Here is a 14,716-nt window from a genome sequence, read left to right as displayed (position 1 = left end):
TTCTTGACATTTTTAGTAAGCTGGTTACATTATTCCTAAAGTAAATGTCAGAAAAGGGAAAGCCAGATATTCAGGCTGGTCCCTTAGGTAGGGGCCCAGCAGCACCTATTAATGTTGAACATTACTCAATGGTTCATAACCCTATGCAAATGCCTATGAATGGGGCTCCAGGACCTCAGTTAATGCAAATGCAGTGGAATGTACCAAGCCCTATGCATTTACCCAGTATTTATGGACAACAAGTATACAGCAATGGATCTATACCAAGCACATTAAAATTCATCTCAATATGTTTGTGCTGTAAATGGCATGAACAATAGACTTAAAGTAAGACAAGTAATGCCCCATATATACGGACAGCAAGTGTTAAATAACAGCCCCACTGTAGATTCAAATGGAGGATGTAACATTTCACAGTATGCATGCAAGATGAGCAACAGATATAGCAGTTTAGAAGTTGAAGAGTGTGAGTTGGAAGGGAATGTTCAATCCCTGCCTGAAATAAATTTTGAAACTGATGAAATGACCATGATAAACCCAAGAGAAGCCGAGGGATTATATTGTGAAGAAAAGGAAAGAAGAGAAAATTTGAAAAGAAGGGTGGCTGTAAAATAGAAGAAGAAGGGTGGCGTCTCCAGTTAGTAGTGACAGCATGCAAATGGAAAGAGAAGCTCCAAAACGGCAGTTTTTCCATAGAAAAAGTGATATTCAGAAAACCAGTGGCCAAGTAACAAAAAGCAGATGCCAAAGATGCCAAATTTACCAACGAATATGAACTCACAATGTTTCACAAGGAGAAGATAAAAAGTAGGTTTGACTTTGAGATTAATAGAGATGGTAACATCATCTTTCTGCATCTTAAGAAAGAAAGTGCACTCAAGACTGCTTTGAAGATGAAGAAGGTGCTGAACATTGAAGTTACAGTTATAAGGAAAGAAAAATTAGCAAGGAGTGATGAAAGGTATCCCATTGTACTTATCAAAAGATCAGATACAATCAAGTATCCAGTCTAGTGTTGCAGTGAAAGATGTAATTAGACTACAAAGATATAACAGAGACCTCAAAAGGCTAGAGGACAGCCTATCAGTGATGGTAGTTTTTGAAGCCAACATTATCCCAGGTAGCATTTAGTGTTGTGGAAGAAACAGAGACATTTTGCCCTACCATAGGAAGGTAATGCAGTGCTATAAGTGTCGAAAGTATGGACACTTACAAAAATACTGTAAATCAAAAGAGGTTTGCCTAAGATGTGCAAAGAACCACCAAAGCCGAGAGTGTCCACTTAAAATGGAAAGCACAGATGAAAGGACCAATAAATACAAGTGTCCAAACTGTAAAGAAAATCACTCATTAAAGTCTTCCATTCGCCAAATAAGAAGAGAAAATCAACAAGTGTTAGAGGTTGCTGAAAAATATGGTATGGATTTCAAGAGAGTAAGGGTTACATACAGAAACTATACTCAAGCAGTGCAATCAAACTTGAACCCAGCAAAAAGAGTAATAAGTAAAACCATAGGAGAATTGCAACAATGGACATCAAATAAATTAGTGATTGGGACGTTGACGACCCCTGATATGTTAAATATTCAAGATTTACCACTGAGTGAATAGATAAACCAGTTGTGCGATTTAGTAAAAGAGCTGAAGTTGGGAGAACTTAATCGCAATGACATATCAATGGTTTGCCAAGTTAATAGTGATTTTGAAAATAGATGAAACCCCTAATTCAGCTGTAAATGTTATCTTGGAGTGCATGTTCAATTATGAGAGAAAAAAGAGATTTGGTGCAAGAAATAGTGGAATTTTTTTAGATTTAAGTGAAGGCAGCCAAGCCTAAATTTATTACTTGTTGGATTAGAAAGTGAAGAAGAATATTGTGTGATTACACGTCTTGTAATTGAGTTTTGGTAGAAAAGTGGAAGAATTATGGACATTTGAAAGCAGTTCATAAAGAAGAGACTTTATACGTACTTGAAGAATAAGAAGTGAAGATTAGATAGCAACTGAAGTCCCCTAGGCTGTACAGCGAGAGGGGAATTATCCTGTTCCAGAATCCAGAAGAAAATATCTGCACTACAATAAAATATAGTGGAAACTCCAAACATGGCAAATTTGGAGTTTTTTTCAGTTACTTAACTAGCTAGAAGATTAACACATTACTGGATGTGTGTTTTTATGCTGAGTCCAGACATAAAAATTGTTTTCTTTGCTAATTTCCTTTTGATCCTTTAAAGAGTTAAAGTAACACCTTGATCTTAATTGGACACTGTTACTATAAATTCTGAAAACTACCTTAAAACAATTATAAATACTTACTTATCTCATTCCATTAAATGTGCATTGCTTTACCCTTCCCCCCTCCCTGATGGATTAAAATATAGCCTATGCTATACAATCAAACTATTTTTTAATGGTACAACTCATTTCCTCTATATTATTTTGCTGCAAATGCTTATCAATTGGCATGAAGAAAAGAGTCACTATTCTAAAAAATACTGTGAATGTTTATAGTAGGATAAAAGTTTATCCATAAGGGGAAGATGGTTTGGGTTAAATGAAACAATGTACATTTATCATTGAGCTTAAGTAAGTATTTCTTACTGTTTTAAAGTATTTTTTGGAATTTTGGGTAACCAATTTCTGCTGGAAAAAATAAGGAACAAGGTGTCACTTTTAGGACTCAAAATAAATTTGTAAAAAAAAGGGATTGGTATATTTGAAAAGAGTATAAAAGAGGCATTAAGTGGTGTCAAATTCTATCTAGCTAAGTAATGTAAAAAAAAAGAGTCAACATTTACCACAAATAATATTTTGCCAGAGCAGTAAGTATTATATATATATATATATATATATATATATATATATATATATATATATATATATATATATATATATATATATATATATATATATATATATATATATATATATATATAGAAAAAGCATCAATCAAGGAATTAAATGACGCTGTTATTTTGTAATTATGTTGTTTTATTCAGAAGAGTCATTATTTTGTGTTGTTGCTATTTATGATTGTTTTGAATTAGTATTTTAGAATATTTATGGGTTAGCTTCAAATATACCCCTCTGCTTAACAGTCACCTACAATACAATTAAGCAAAGTTGTGAGGCTGAAGAAGACTACTTATGGCCTCATTTGGACATAAAAGTACACAAAAGTACATGGCTCCTCTAAAGGAAATGCTATAAAACAAAAAGAGTGATACCATTTGCATCCTTATTGTATGCTCATTTACCTTATGATATTTGCTACCCTGAAACTGTGCCCTTTCCCCCTGCTATTAAACCCAGATGTAGTACTAGGCTATATACCAAATCAAAATATAATACTACTAACAGAACTCTTAGTTTATAACATGCAGCAAATTTTAATGATCAAGATTTGCATCTTCCTTTCTATTTTCATCTATATTTTTACATCATTTTTAAGTACTAAATTGTTTGCTGTTTGTGCTATAGATAATAGTGCAACTCTTCTCTTCTCTGCTAGAGCTGCATTCTCATTATGAAATATTACCATTTGCTGTTTGTTATAGTAAAATATAAAACATTGCAACAAGAATACAGCTCAAACAGAGAAAAAAAAGTTGCATTAAAATGTAGCACAAATATCAAACAAGGTAAATTTGAAGTTTTTCCATTAATTTGCTAGCTAGAAGTTTAACACAGTACTGGAGGTATCTTTTGGTTCTAGGTGTATTCCTCCTACTGACAATTAACTCCCAGAGAATTCATCCCATATATAGCATAAGATTGAGCATTAAAAGAGAGAGTAGGGTGAAATTGGGTAAGTCCGACACCGGGGTAACTCCGTCACCCCGTCTTATCTGATTCAGTGAAGACAGAAATATGTGGTTCTGTACTTCATTTTCTTCCTTTGGCTTGGTACTTGACAACAGTGTTCAGTATTGCCGCCATTTTTAACCCCTCTTGTGGTGACGAAATTTTGAAATTTCGAAGAGCGGCATCTTTGCTGGCCACGAGGTGGGTAGTAATTTTTAACTGATAGTGCGGAAAACTAAAGAGAGGATGGAATGATTGTAAATAGCTGATGAGTTAATAGGATAGTTGAAGTATTTACTGTAATTTATTAGTATTTTATCCTCAAGCCAGTCAGGAGATACAAGGGGTGTAGGACTTACCCCAGAAAAATCCCCGTTCGGGGTTACTCTGGCATGTCGGACTTGCCCCGTACAGGGTAAATTCCGACACGGGGGGCCGGACTTACCCCGTGTATACAATTGGCTAGTCTTTTGCAGTTCTAGCCTAGATCTCAGTGAATTGTATTTGTCAACTATTCCTTGATCCCAAGATCTTGACGAAAAGGAGCAATATCAACTGAAAAATGAAACTGGAAAAGAAGGATTATGCCAAAAATATACTTAACGTTATGAGAAAACCTTGAATAAACACCTTTTTTGATTTTAATTTGATTGAAAATACTTTTTTCAGATTTGAGTGTCTTAATTTTTTGCATAAGATTTTGCTTTCATATTTGTTAATTTTTATGTGATTTTCTTGCATCTTCCAGTTGCTTATTATGTTTTTTTCCAATAATAAATGTTTCCAGACATGAAAATGATATATACGAGTCTTTTTTAGTTTAGTTTATTAACTGTATTGACCCAGGTCGATAGTGTGATGGAGTTTTATCAACTGCTTTTTTTAAACCATCTGCTTTTTCAGCCATATCTAATGTAAATTTGAAGGTCTAGAGGGGGGAGGGCAGCTGCCCCCCTCCCTACACCCATGAAAATCAATACTATTATTAACAGCTAAATCTGTCAAAGCTGAAAGTAATTAGACATTCAAGAATCGCATTGTGTCAAGTTAATATTAAACCAAGTATTATCGGATTGCTTTCCAATGAAACACTAGATAACATAAGATTTTTGGTTGTAACAGAAAAGCAAATGCATGGTAGACACGTTTAGGGGACTATATTTGAGTGCGAAGGGGGTTGGGGTCGAAAACACCAAAATACTGCCTATGATTGATATGAATTTTTTCTAATTTTTGTCAATCAGTAACAATATAGCTGAATTCACGAGCACCCATAGGGAATAAACACAATTTCTGATGTTTCTCAGGATTCAAAGGCCAGCAATTTTCTCATGAGATAATATTTGTTGCTCCCCATCTTGAAGAGATTTCCCTCCCCAACAAGGCCAGGTGATAAGTAGAAAGTAAAAATTGTTTTTTTTAATGTGGTTTAGAACAAAAAAAGGTAAATTCTCTAACTGAGACTCTAAAATTGTTTTCTGTAGGTTTTGGCTAATAAAAAACCTTGATGAGGATATCTGATAAACTTGTAGAGATATTAAAAAAAAAAACTTTAAGTCTGGACAGCTTTTCCTGCTTCCAATTTTCCGTCCCATTTTTCCAGAAAACGGATAGTCTGGACGCATTATAAGCTTGAATTTGTCAATATGGCTTGTCGTTTCTTATACAATAGCTACGCTTTACTATTGTTACTATAAACCTGCATTTTTTCCAGATGCCACGCAAGTACAACCAAAAAACCAACACGGGGGCAGGTGGACGATATACTGCTAAACAGATTAAACAAGCCAAAGATGAAGTTCTATCATGTCGAATGTCTTTAAAAAAAGCTGCGAAATTTTACAACATACTGAGGACAACACTAATGGATCAGACAAAAAAGCAAATGACTTTCCCCGAATCGCCTGCTGTTACTCCCGGGAGAGCTCCGGACCTACCTCCTGATGTCGAGCAGAGTATGGCAAATACACTGAAGGTCATGAAAAAGTAGGGCATGGGGCTTACCAAACAACAGTTCCTAGACGAAGTGCAAAAATATGTCAGCATGAACAAAATCAGTACTCGTTTCACAAACAACCGGCCAGGTGAGGAATGGTGGCTTGGGTTTAAGAAAAGAAACTACATCTCGCTTAAGAAACCTGAGCGTCTTGAAAACCTGAGGGCTGTGCAACAAGCATATCCTTTTATTATTCTAGGATTTTATGACCTGCTACAAAATACAGCAGACGAGCTTGACATCTTAGACAAACCAGAATGTTCGTTCAACTTGGACGAAACTTCATTTTGTCGCGATCTTGGTAGCCTGAAAATCGCTGGCGCGAAATGATCCCCAGCAACGCGGCAAACTGGTGGCACTGGGCGTGATAACACAAGTGTGCTCGTATGTTTTAATGCATCAGGTGAAAAGCTGCCACCACTGGTAGTCTTCTCGGGAAAAAACACTTGGAGTTCATGGCTACCCATTCGGGACCATCCAGATGCAGGTTATTCAGCTACTAAGAAAGGATAGATGACTGCAGACCTTTTCTATAACTGGTTTAAAGATGTTGTCCTGCCTCAGATGAAACAAAAAGCACTTCTTATTCTTGATGGCCATGGCTCCCATTTATCCTTGGCTCTTGCGAAGCTCGCTTCAGAGAAGAACGTTACCATCCTCAAGTTGCCAGCCCATGCATCCCATGTTCTGCAGCCCCTTGACAGGGTTATTTTCAAAGGGCTGAAAGCATCCTGTGAGCAGAAGCTCGTGAACTGGCAACGAGCACACCCAGGTGACGTCTTGTCATGACCAGGCCTCGTGAAAATTTTATGTCAGATCTGGGAGACTTACTTAACCCCTTCACTGATTCAAAAATCATTTCAAGCGACGCGGAATTTACGATTCCGCTATTCCAGCGCGTATCAACCGCGACGTGGTCGACAACACGAAGTTTGATCCAGCTAAGTTCAAACGATATGTTGAGAGTAAGAAATCGGAGACTCAGAATTTAACAAGAGTGACTACCAGGGTGAATACTGCAACTGAACAGATTACCATTTCGGTGTTGGTTAGTCCGAAGAAGAATCATATGGATGACAAATCCTTTGAAGAACTTCTCTTAGACTCAGTACGTCGCCCTTCTCTTGATGCCTCAGCATCCAGGACATCCGGTAGGCAGAGAGTTGCCCGGGAAGCTGAAGTAATCACATCTGCAGAGGCTTTGAGAGTGCTTGAACAAAGAGAGAAAGAGAAAAAAGAAAAGCTAGAGAACAAAAAATGGAAAGTAAAAAAGAACACGCTCAAGCCAAAACTGAAAAAGAAAAAGAAAGATGATCTTTCCAGTGAAGACTCTGATGTTGATGTCTCATGGGGTTCCTCAACTAACGAAATGGATATCCGTGATACTGTTGGCAGTGAGCATGAAGAGGAGGAGGAAAAGAAGCTAAACATACAGCTAAATGAGTACTATGCTGTAGCATACAATACCAAACGAGATCAACAAGGCTGGTATATTGGAAGGGTGCCTGATTTTCCTAATGAAAATCTTGTTCGTATAAAATATCTTCGCTGCCTGAGTCTAGCCGACTATTCATATGATTGGCCGAAAAAAGATGACATTGACCAAGTCGAAGAAAACTACATCTTTGCTGGACCATTGAGGCTCTCTGGAGCTGGTCCCTTCACTCTACCACCATTCCAAATTCGGCACATCATCCTGTACAAGAAGCACATTAGTGCCTGCAAGTGATCAAAAGTTTGCTTTCTCAAATTGCTCTGATACTAATTGAAACTGCTTCTTTTTTTTTCCTATTATTTGAAGTATGTCATTACCTTTTTCATATTTACAATAAACAATTTGAAAAAATACCTTTCTCAGAGACTTCTCCTATGTACGGGGTAAAACCAGCACTGTCGGAGTTACCCCATGATAAGCAGAAAGCTGATGTTCCGCTGTGGCACATACAAACCATTAACGAGTTTTTTTTTATGTTTTTTCCGTACATAGAGGGACCCTCTATCATGTCTTAGTGTGAAATAATTTAAATCTCTACATACATAAGATTTACCTGGGAGGTGCCGGATTTACCCCCAGGCCCGGGGTAAGTTTGGCATCCCTGAGATGGGTTACTTTGGTGTAGCAACTCATGGAAACAACAAAACTTGGGGACTTTGTGGATTGTGTGGAATATTACTAGAATGATCAACAACAACATCAAATAGTTTTTATTGTGGCAGAAACTCCAAAACAATCTTGGGACCAGATTAAGCTGAAAAAAACTCGATAAAGGGCCGGACTTACCCAAGTTCACCCTATGACAAATAAAAAGAATGAAAAAAAGAACAGATTTTGAACTATTCCACTTATATTCCAAAATATAGGCATAATGATGATGTAGAATATTTTTAGTCTTTACTTTCATATTTTTATTTCTTTTAGTTATTGTTTTCATGTTTGAGGGGAAGGGGGTCAAGCCATCATAGTAGGGTAAGATAAAGGGTAATGAAAATAATTTGAAGACATGAAATTAGTGGTAACTATATAAGTGATGTCCTACAATGCAAGTGCACTGAGTTGCAGGCTGGGACTAAGAAATACATATAATTACTGTCTGTGGACTTGGTCTGGTGCCAACATATATATTACTTGATACCAGTTCAATGCTTTTGATTGAGACATGTTCACTAGGCATACATTAGAAGGGTTTCCTGTCTGAAATGCCTTTAAGACATTGCAGCTGCTGTATGCACACCTTGTATAATCAATTTTTACTACAAATAACTTTTTATATGCGTCTGATGCAGTTTTTCATAATGCATCATCTGGTGACAAAAAAAAAATTCATTTCTAATACTTACATAGCAAAATAAGAAAAACACACCTTATAATATTTCTGATAATTTTATATCAGATATAAATTACGCCTTGTAATATCTCTGATATATGTATAAAAAAAAGTTCTGAATCATGTGGAATTATTTGGTATTTTTATCTAAAAAAATTGCACCATCAAATCAGTTTTTATTGTCTCCTGAACAACTTCATTTCTCCACTATACAAGGTGTGCATGCAGCAGCTGCAACATGAGTTTTTTTCTTCTTCTTTTTAATTTAACTTGAATAACATGGAGTAAAACTCCAAGTCAAAACCAAGAAAACTAAAGGCAAACAGAACTCCTTATGTCAAACAAGCATTCAAATTAATTTATGTATGCTTTATCTTACCCTGCTATAATAAATCAACCCCCAGTCTACAGAAAAAAAAGAAAGAAAGAAGAATTAAAAGAAACCGTTCTATGGGTAAAATACCTAACACTTTCAAGACAATCCTGAATCCTAACCTCCCTCATTATTACAAACAGTATAATCCTTAAGGTATCCATTGAAATCCTTAAAAAAAAACGAATTTCCCAGTATTTACATTGTTGTTAAAAGCATATCACTCCTAATTTGTTTCTTATCTTAATTGGACATGTTTATATCTCAGTGCTGTAACCAGTACAATAGAGGTGAAAGAACCCACTATTTTGTGTTCATGGACCCCTGCTTAATGAAGAAGAAATAAAGGAGAGAGAAGTGTGATCAGGAATTACATAAGCAACAATTTTTTTATTTTTTAAGTTGTTTTCAGAATTTTATAGTCTTTCCTACTCAGCAGCTCTAGCTTCACACTGATACCAAATTTTCCCCAGAGGACATTATTATATTTTAAAAGAGCATAAAAAAGGCATCAGGCAATGTATTCACTTTCTTTCTGGTTAAATTATATGGAAAAGTATAAATTTACCTGGAAATTTATAATCCAGCCTATACATTTGTACACTAGAGAGCCTAAGAAAGTATTTTTAGATTTTTTTAAAGTTAATTTCAGACTTTTTATAGTGTTTTCCTTCTGAGCAGGTCTAACTATAGACTAGTACTGGTAGATTTGCAGTTTACAAAATAATTTAGCTTCAATAAAAGTGAATATATGACTTGATGCTTTTTTATATTTTTTCAAAATTCAACAATAGCTTTTGGGGTAAATCAGGTTCTGAGTCTTTAAAGGGCTCAAAAAACAGGCAAGTAAAAAAAAAATTGTCCTTTGTAGCTCATTCAGGAATGGTAATTATTATTTTCTTTAGTTTTAATAGTAAAATGTTGTTTTAAAATAAATTTGTAGAAATTCTTAAAAAGAACTAGAAACTCCTCAAAAGTAACACAAGTTTTGCTGTGATGTCATTTTCAAGGGATTTCAGGCTTTTTTTTAAATTCATTTAAATTTGTTTTCAATATAACATTTTACTATTACAATTAAAGAAAATAAATAATTATCCTTGCTAAATCAGGTGCAAATGGCAATTTTTTTCACTAGACAGTTTTTTTTAGAAACATGTTTGTAAACTTTTGGTTGCTATGGGCTGTTTTACTTTTTGGAGCCTTATTAAGGACTTTCCCCCAGAAACAATTATTGAACTATGAAAGAGCATAAGAAAGCATTGACACCGCGTGTGGCGCGCCGGCGGCGTTGCAACACTTTGGTGGCAGCACCATGTTGATTGATTTTTGGGGATTTGGGGAATCAATTTTTTTTTGCGCCAGCAGCATTACAACACTTTGGCGGCAGTCAACTGGGCCTTTTATTGGCAGCATTCAGTTGATGAGGGTCTAATACAAAGTTATACCACTAAATAAATTAGGTCACTTTAAAGTGACCTAGTTTCATAACTTAACCCAGCTTTGGGTGTAGCTGTACAAAATAGGTCTTGCCTGTTTAGTTTATTTTTTATTCAGAACTAAGATACAGTTTAGAATTTGGACTTTGGCTGAAAGCTAGAAAAAAAATTCAAATTACTCAGATAGAAAAATATCATTTTCAACTGTTCTGATTTGTATATTGCCAGTTATTAGAAAAAGTCTGTGTGCCAGTTATGTGAAATGTCATACTATACTGCAATAAACAGATCTATAAATAATGATGAAGCAAGCAACAACTTTTTCAGGACTCATGATGTCTTACCATTGCTAGTAATGTGTCAAAGTTGCAATACACCATGCAACTATTACACATCTGAAAATATGTGGAAATGCAGCAAGTACTATGTCATCCCAAAGACCAAAAAGAGAAGAATTTTCAGCTATTCAGTATCCAATAGCAAAGGGAGTTTCTTGCATCAGGCCTGGATTAAGCCTTGTCAAATCCTTATATTTATAAATCACTTTCTGTCAGATCATTGGGACCATCAAATGGTTATTGAGGAACTCCAGATAAGTAAAAAAACAAGCATTGACTGGAGGTCTTTTTGCTCAGAAGTTCTGATGGCTTGGAAAGGAAACCAAGAACCTATTGGAGGGTAGGGTGTTTAAGTTAAAATCGATGAAACTTTAATGGCAAGAAGAAAGTACAACAGGGGAAGGATTTCACAGCAAGTTTGGGTTTTTGGTGGACTAGACAGAGAGAGCAAAAGAAAAGTTATTGTAGCCCTGACTGATGGCCAAGAAGGCCTCCACAGAAACAAGGAAACTTTAATTCCTATTATTAAAAAATATATTAAGCCTGGAAGTGCTATTTACAGTGATAAATGGGGAGCTTATAGTACATTGTCCAGTTATGGATATACTCATTACCAAATCAATCATTCAGCCAATTTTGTTGATCCACAGGACTGTTCCATTCATACTAAAAAAATATAGAAAGTCTGTGGAGATACTTCAAAAAGCACTCTAAAAGACCAGGGATGCAAACAGCATACATGGAGCAGTATGTGTTGCACTTCTTATTTCTGCAAAATTTTGAGCAAAAAGACCAACTTCATATTTTTTTTTATTGAAGCTACAAAGCTCTATCCCACTGGAATCAATAGGGCCCCTAAAGCACCAGACAGTGACACCCCTAGTGCATCAGAAAGTGATGATGAAGAGTTAGATATGAGTGATAAGTTTGTTTACATTAAGTGCTATTTATCTGATATTTATAAAACTGTATATGCAGCTGCCATAAAGTGTTTGTTTGGATGATAGAAGTTTTGCTGTTTTTAAAGAAGCTTAGAAGCAATTTTGAAAATAATTGGAAATGGAATGAATGTCATATTTGGATTCAGGATGAAACTCTGAAGCTAGTGGTAAGTTTCTCCCCCCCCCAAATAAAATGAATAATTCAAACTGTTTAGTATTTCTTAAATCAAATCACCACTCAACAAGATTTAATATTTTTTATATCAAATAACTGCTCAACAAGATTTTGTAAATGTTTACCAAATCATATTATTGAGTTAGGAATAAAATGAATACACCATTTGATGCCTTTTTTTATGCTGATTACAAATAGCCTATAAAAACCATTTCTATTGGAAATGATTTTCAGCCCCCCCCCTAACCTAACCCCCACCCCCATATGTGCAAAAATATATCTTGAATTGACATATATAGGGGGGGGGCTAAAATTCATTCCAATAGAAATGGTTGTTATATTTGTAATCAGCATAAAAAAGGGTAAATATCTAACACATCAAATTATTTAGTTATGAATAAAGTGAATAAACTATTTGATTCCTTTTTTATGATGATCATTAATATAATAATTATTTCTATCAGAAATGATTTTCAGTCCCCTCCTCCTCAACCTAACCTAACCCCCACCCCCAAATGGGCAAATATATATACTGAATTGAAATATATAGGGGGGGGGGGCTAAAATTCATTTACAATAGAAACGGTTTTTATATTTGTAATCAGCAAAAAAACATGCATCAAATGGTATATTCACTTTATTTGAAACTCAATAATATGATTTGGTATATATTTACCAAAAAACAGCATTGAATGGTATATTCACTTTATTTGAAACTGAATAATATGATTTGGTAAATATTTACCCAAGATTTAGTATACTTCAATTCAAATTGCAGCTTTCAGCAAAATTTAGGGTAAATATCTACCAAATCATATTATTGACTTACGCATAAAGTGAATATACCACTTGATGCCTTTTTTTATGCTGATTATGAATATAATAATCATTTCTATCGGAAATGAATTTCAGCTCCCTCCCTATTTATGTCAATTCAGGGTATATATTTCTACATTAGGGGGGGGGGCCAATTTTTTTTGTGGTTTAAACGGGACGTAAGTTTAAAATTTACCCCCCCCCTAATGTAGAAATATATACCCTGAATTGGCATATATAGGGGGGCTGAAATTCATTTCCGATAGAAATGATTAATATATTTGTAATCAGCATAAAAAAGGGCATCAAGTGGTATATTCACTTTATTTGTAAGTCAATAATATGATTTGGTAGATGTTTACCAAATTTAGTATTTTTAAAATTGAATTGCCACCATGACATTTCTGTGAAAAAGCAGGAATATTGAAGAAAATTAAATAAGCTTAGAAGTAATTTAAAAAATAATTTGCAACAGAAATGAGTGTTATATTTGGACTCAGGATGAAATTCTGATGCTAGTGGTATGTTTTTTTTTTATCTAGCTGATTGGTCTGTTAATGTAAACCTTACCCCATACTTTGGCCTGTAGACCCATTCCTGAAAGTTTCATTTTCCTAACCCAACCCTATTCCAAGATAGCCAAAAGTGGCTAAAGTAGAATTTTACCCTGGATTGTCCTATTAGACAAGGATCTGTTAAGATAGACCAGGCAAAACAGTGTTTAGCAGGAAACCATGTATCTATATAAAGATTAAAATATTAATAATTGAATACTAATAAAAGATTAAAATACTAAAAATACAAATAACCTGAATCGTCGACTGTAAGGATATAATTTCACGTGTAATTTCATTTTCAGTGTTCAGATCTTTAAAATTACTAGCCATTCCTCTCATTTAAAGTTGACGCCAAATTAATCAAGCATGAAATTAGCGTTGCCAACACAACAAAATAAAAATCACCAGTTTTTCATCAAGAAAATCACCAGTATTTCACCAAAATCACCAAAAGTTGGTGGTCAATAATGATAGGCTTTACACCAAAAAGACGTGTTGGGTACGCTGAGCTAAAACATTATGTTTTTGAAAGGCTACTGCTCAAGAAGGAAGAGAATTTATACCCAAAACTGGAATACCAGCCAAAACTGATATTGTGACCCTAGAATCCTGTTTCTGGACATAAACAACCTTTTTATTCATTTGTCTAATATTTTACTCTTTTTTTCTGAGCCTCAATCCATTTATAGCACACATGGGACACGCATGTATTTATAAATTAAAGTTGTGACTACAGGGAAGCTGATTGCCAAGCTAAAAGGATACAGAAAAGCTCAAAATCAAGCAATTCTTTAGAAATAACGAATAAAAGCAAGACATAAAATATGAAAGTCACTGATTATTTCACCTCAGTAAGACAGTGGAAACAAATCATGCATGGAATGTCAACCACTTTTGTAGAAAATCCCAAATTAAGTGAAAATCACCAAATTAAAAAAGAAAATCACCAGATTCGAAAATCACCAGAAAAATCACCAGGAGGATGAAAAATCACCAGATCTGGTGATAAATCATCTTTGTGGCAACCCTGAATAGAACGCCCGCTATAATCTGTAGACGATTTCATGGCCCCGGCAAGTACTCTTCGAGCTTGAATTTCGCACAAATTCAAGATTTTTAAAAGTTTTTATCGTGAATAAAAGGCTTTAAAAAAATCTTTAAATATTACTGCTACTACTACTAACAACTCATCGCAGCACCAAGCCACCTGAGGCCAACACAGCTACGCACGCTCCTCCTCCATCCCAATCTATTCAAAGCCTCCTTTTTACACCCGCCCACGAAGTTCCCATTTCCTTTAAATCTTTCTTTATGACGTCCTCCCACCCCAGACGGGGGCGACCTGCTTTCCGTTTAGCCATAGATGGAAGAACAATGTTCGGCAATCTGTCATCCTTCATCCGCACAACATGCCCTAACCACCTCAACCTTTCTTTCATTAAAGCCCTAGAGAGC

The 14,716-nt window shown here is 35.2% G+C and overlaps 1 protein-coding gene across 1 annotated transcript in view; it reads right to left on the bottom strand.

Moving 5' to 3' along the window:
• The window catches only part of LOC148946965 (vesicle transport protein SEC20-like), a 35,167-nt gene extending 21,568 nt beyond the window's left edge, over nt 1–13,599 (bottom strand). The window contains exon 1 of the mRNA XM_089096771.1: nt 13,514–13,599. Within this exon, the coding sequence (XP_088952897.1) occupies nt 13,514–13,591 (78 nt within the window). The 5' untranslated portion in view covers nt 13,592–13,599. The remainder of the gene's footprint in view (nt 1–13,513) is intronic.
• Nucleotides 13,600–14,716: the final 1,117 nt, after the last annotated feature.

The sequence above is a fragment of the Artemia sp. Qi Xiang Cuo genome, chromosome 11 (genome assembly GCF_049724085.1).
Source record: "Artemia sp. Qi Xiang Cuo chromosome 11, ASM4972408v1, whole genome shotgun sequence".
Taxonomy (NCBI): domain Eukaryota; kingdom Metazoa; phylum Arthropoda; class Branchiopoda; order Anostraca; family Artemiidae; genus Artemia; species Artemia sp. Qi Xiang Cuo.
The sequence above is the reverse complement of the archived record's forward strand: the minus strand, read 5'-3'. Positions and strand labels throughout refer to the sequence as shown.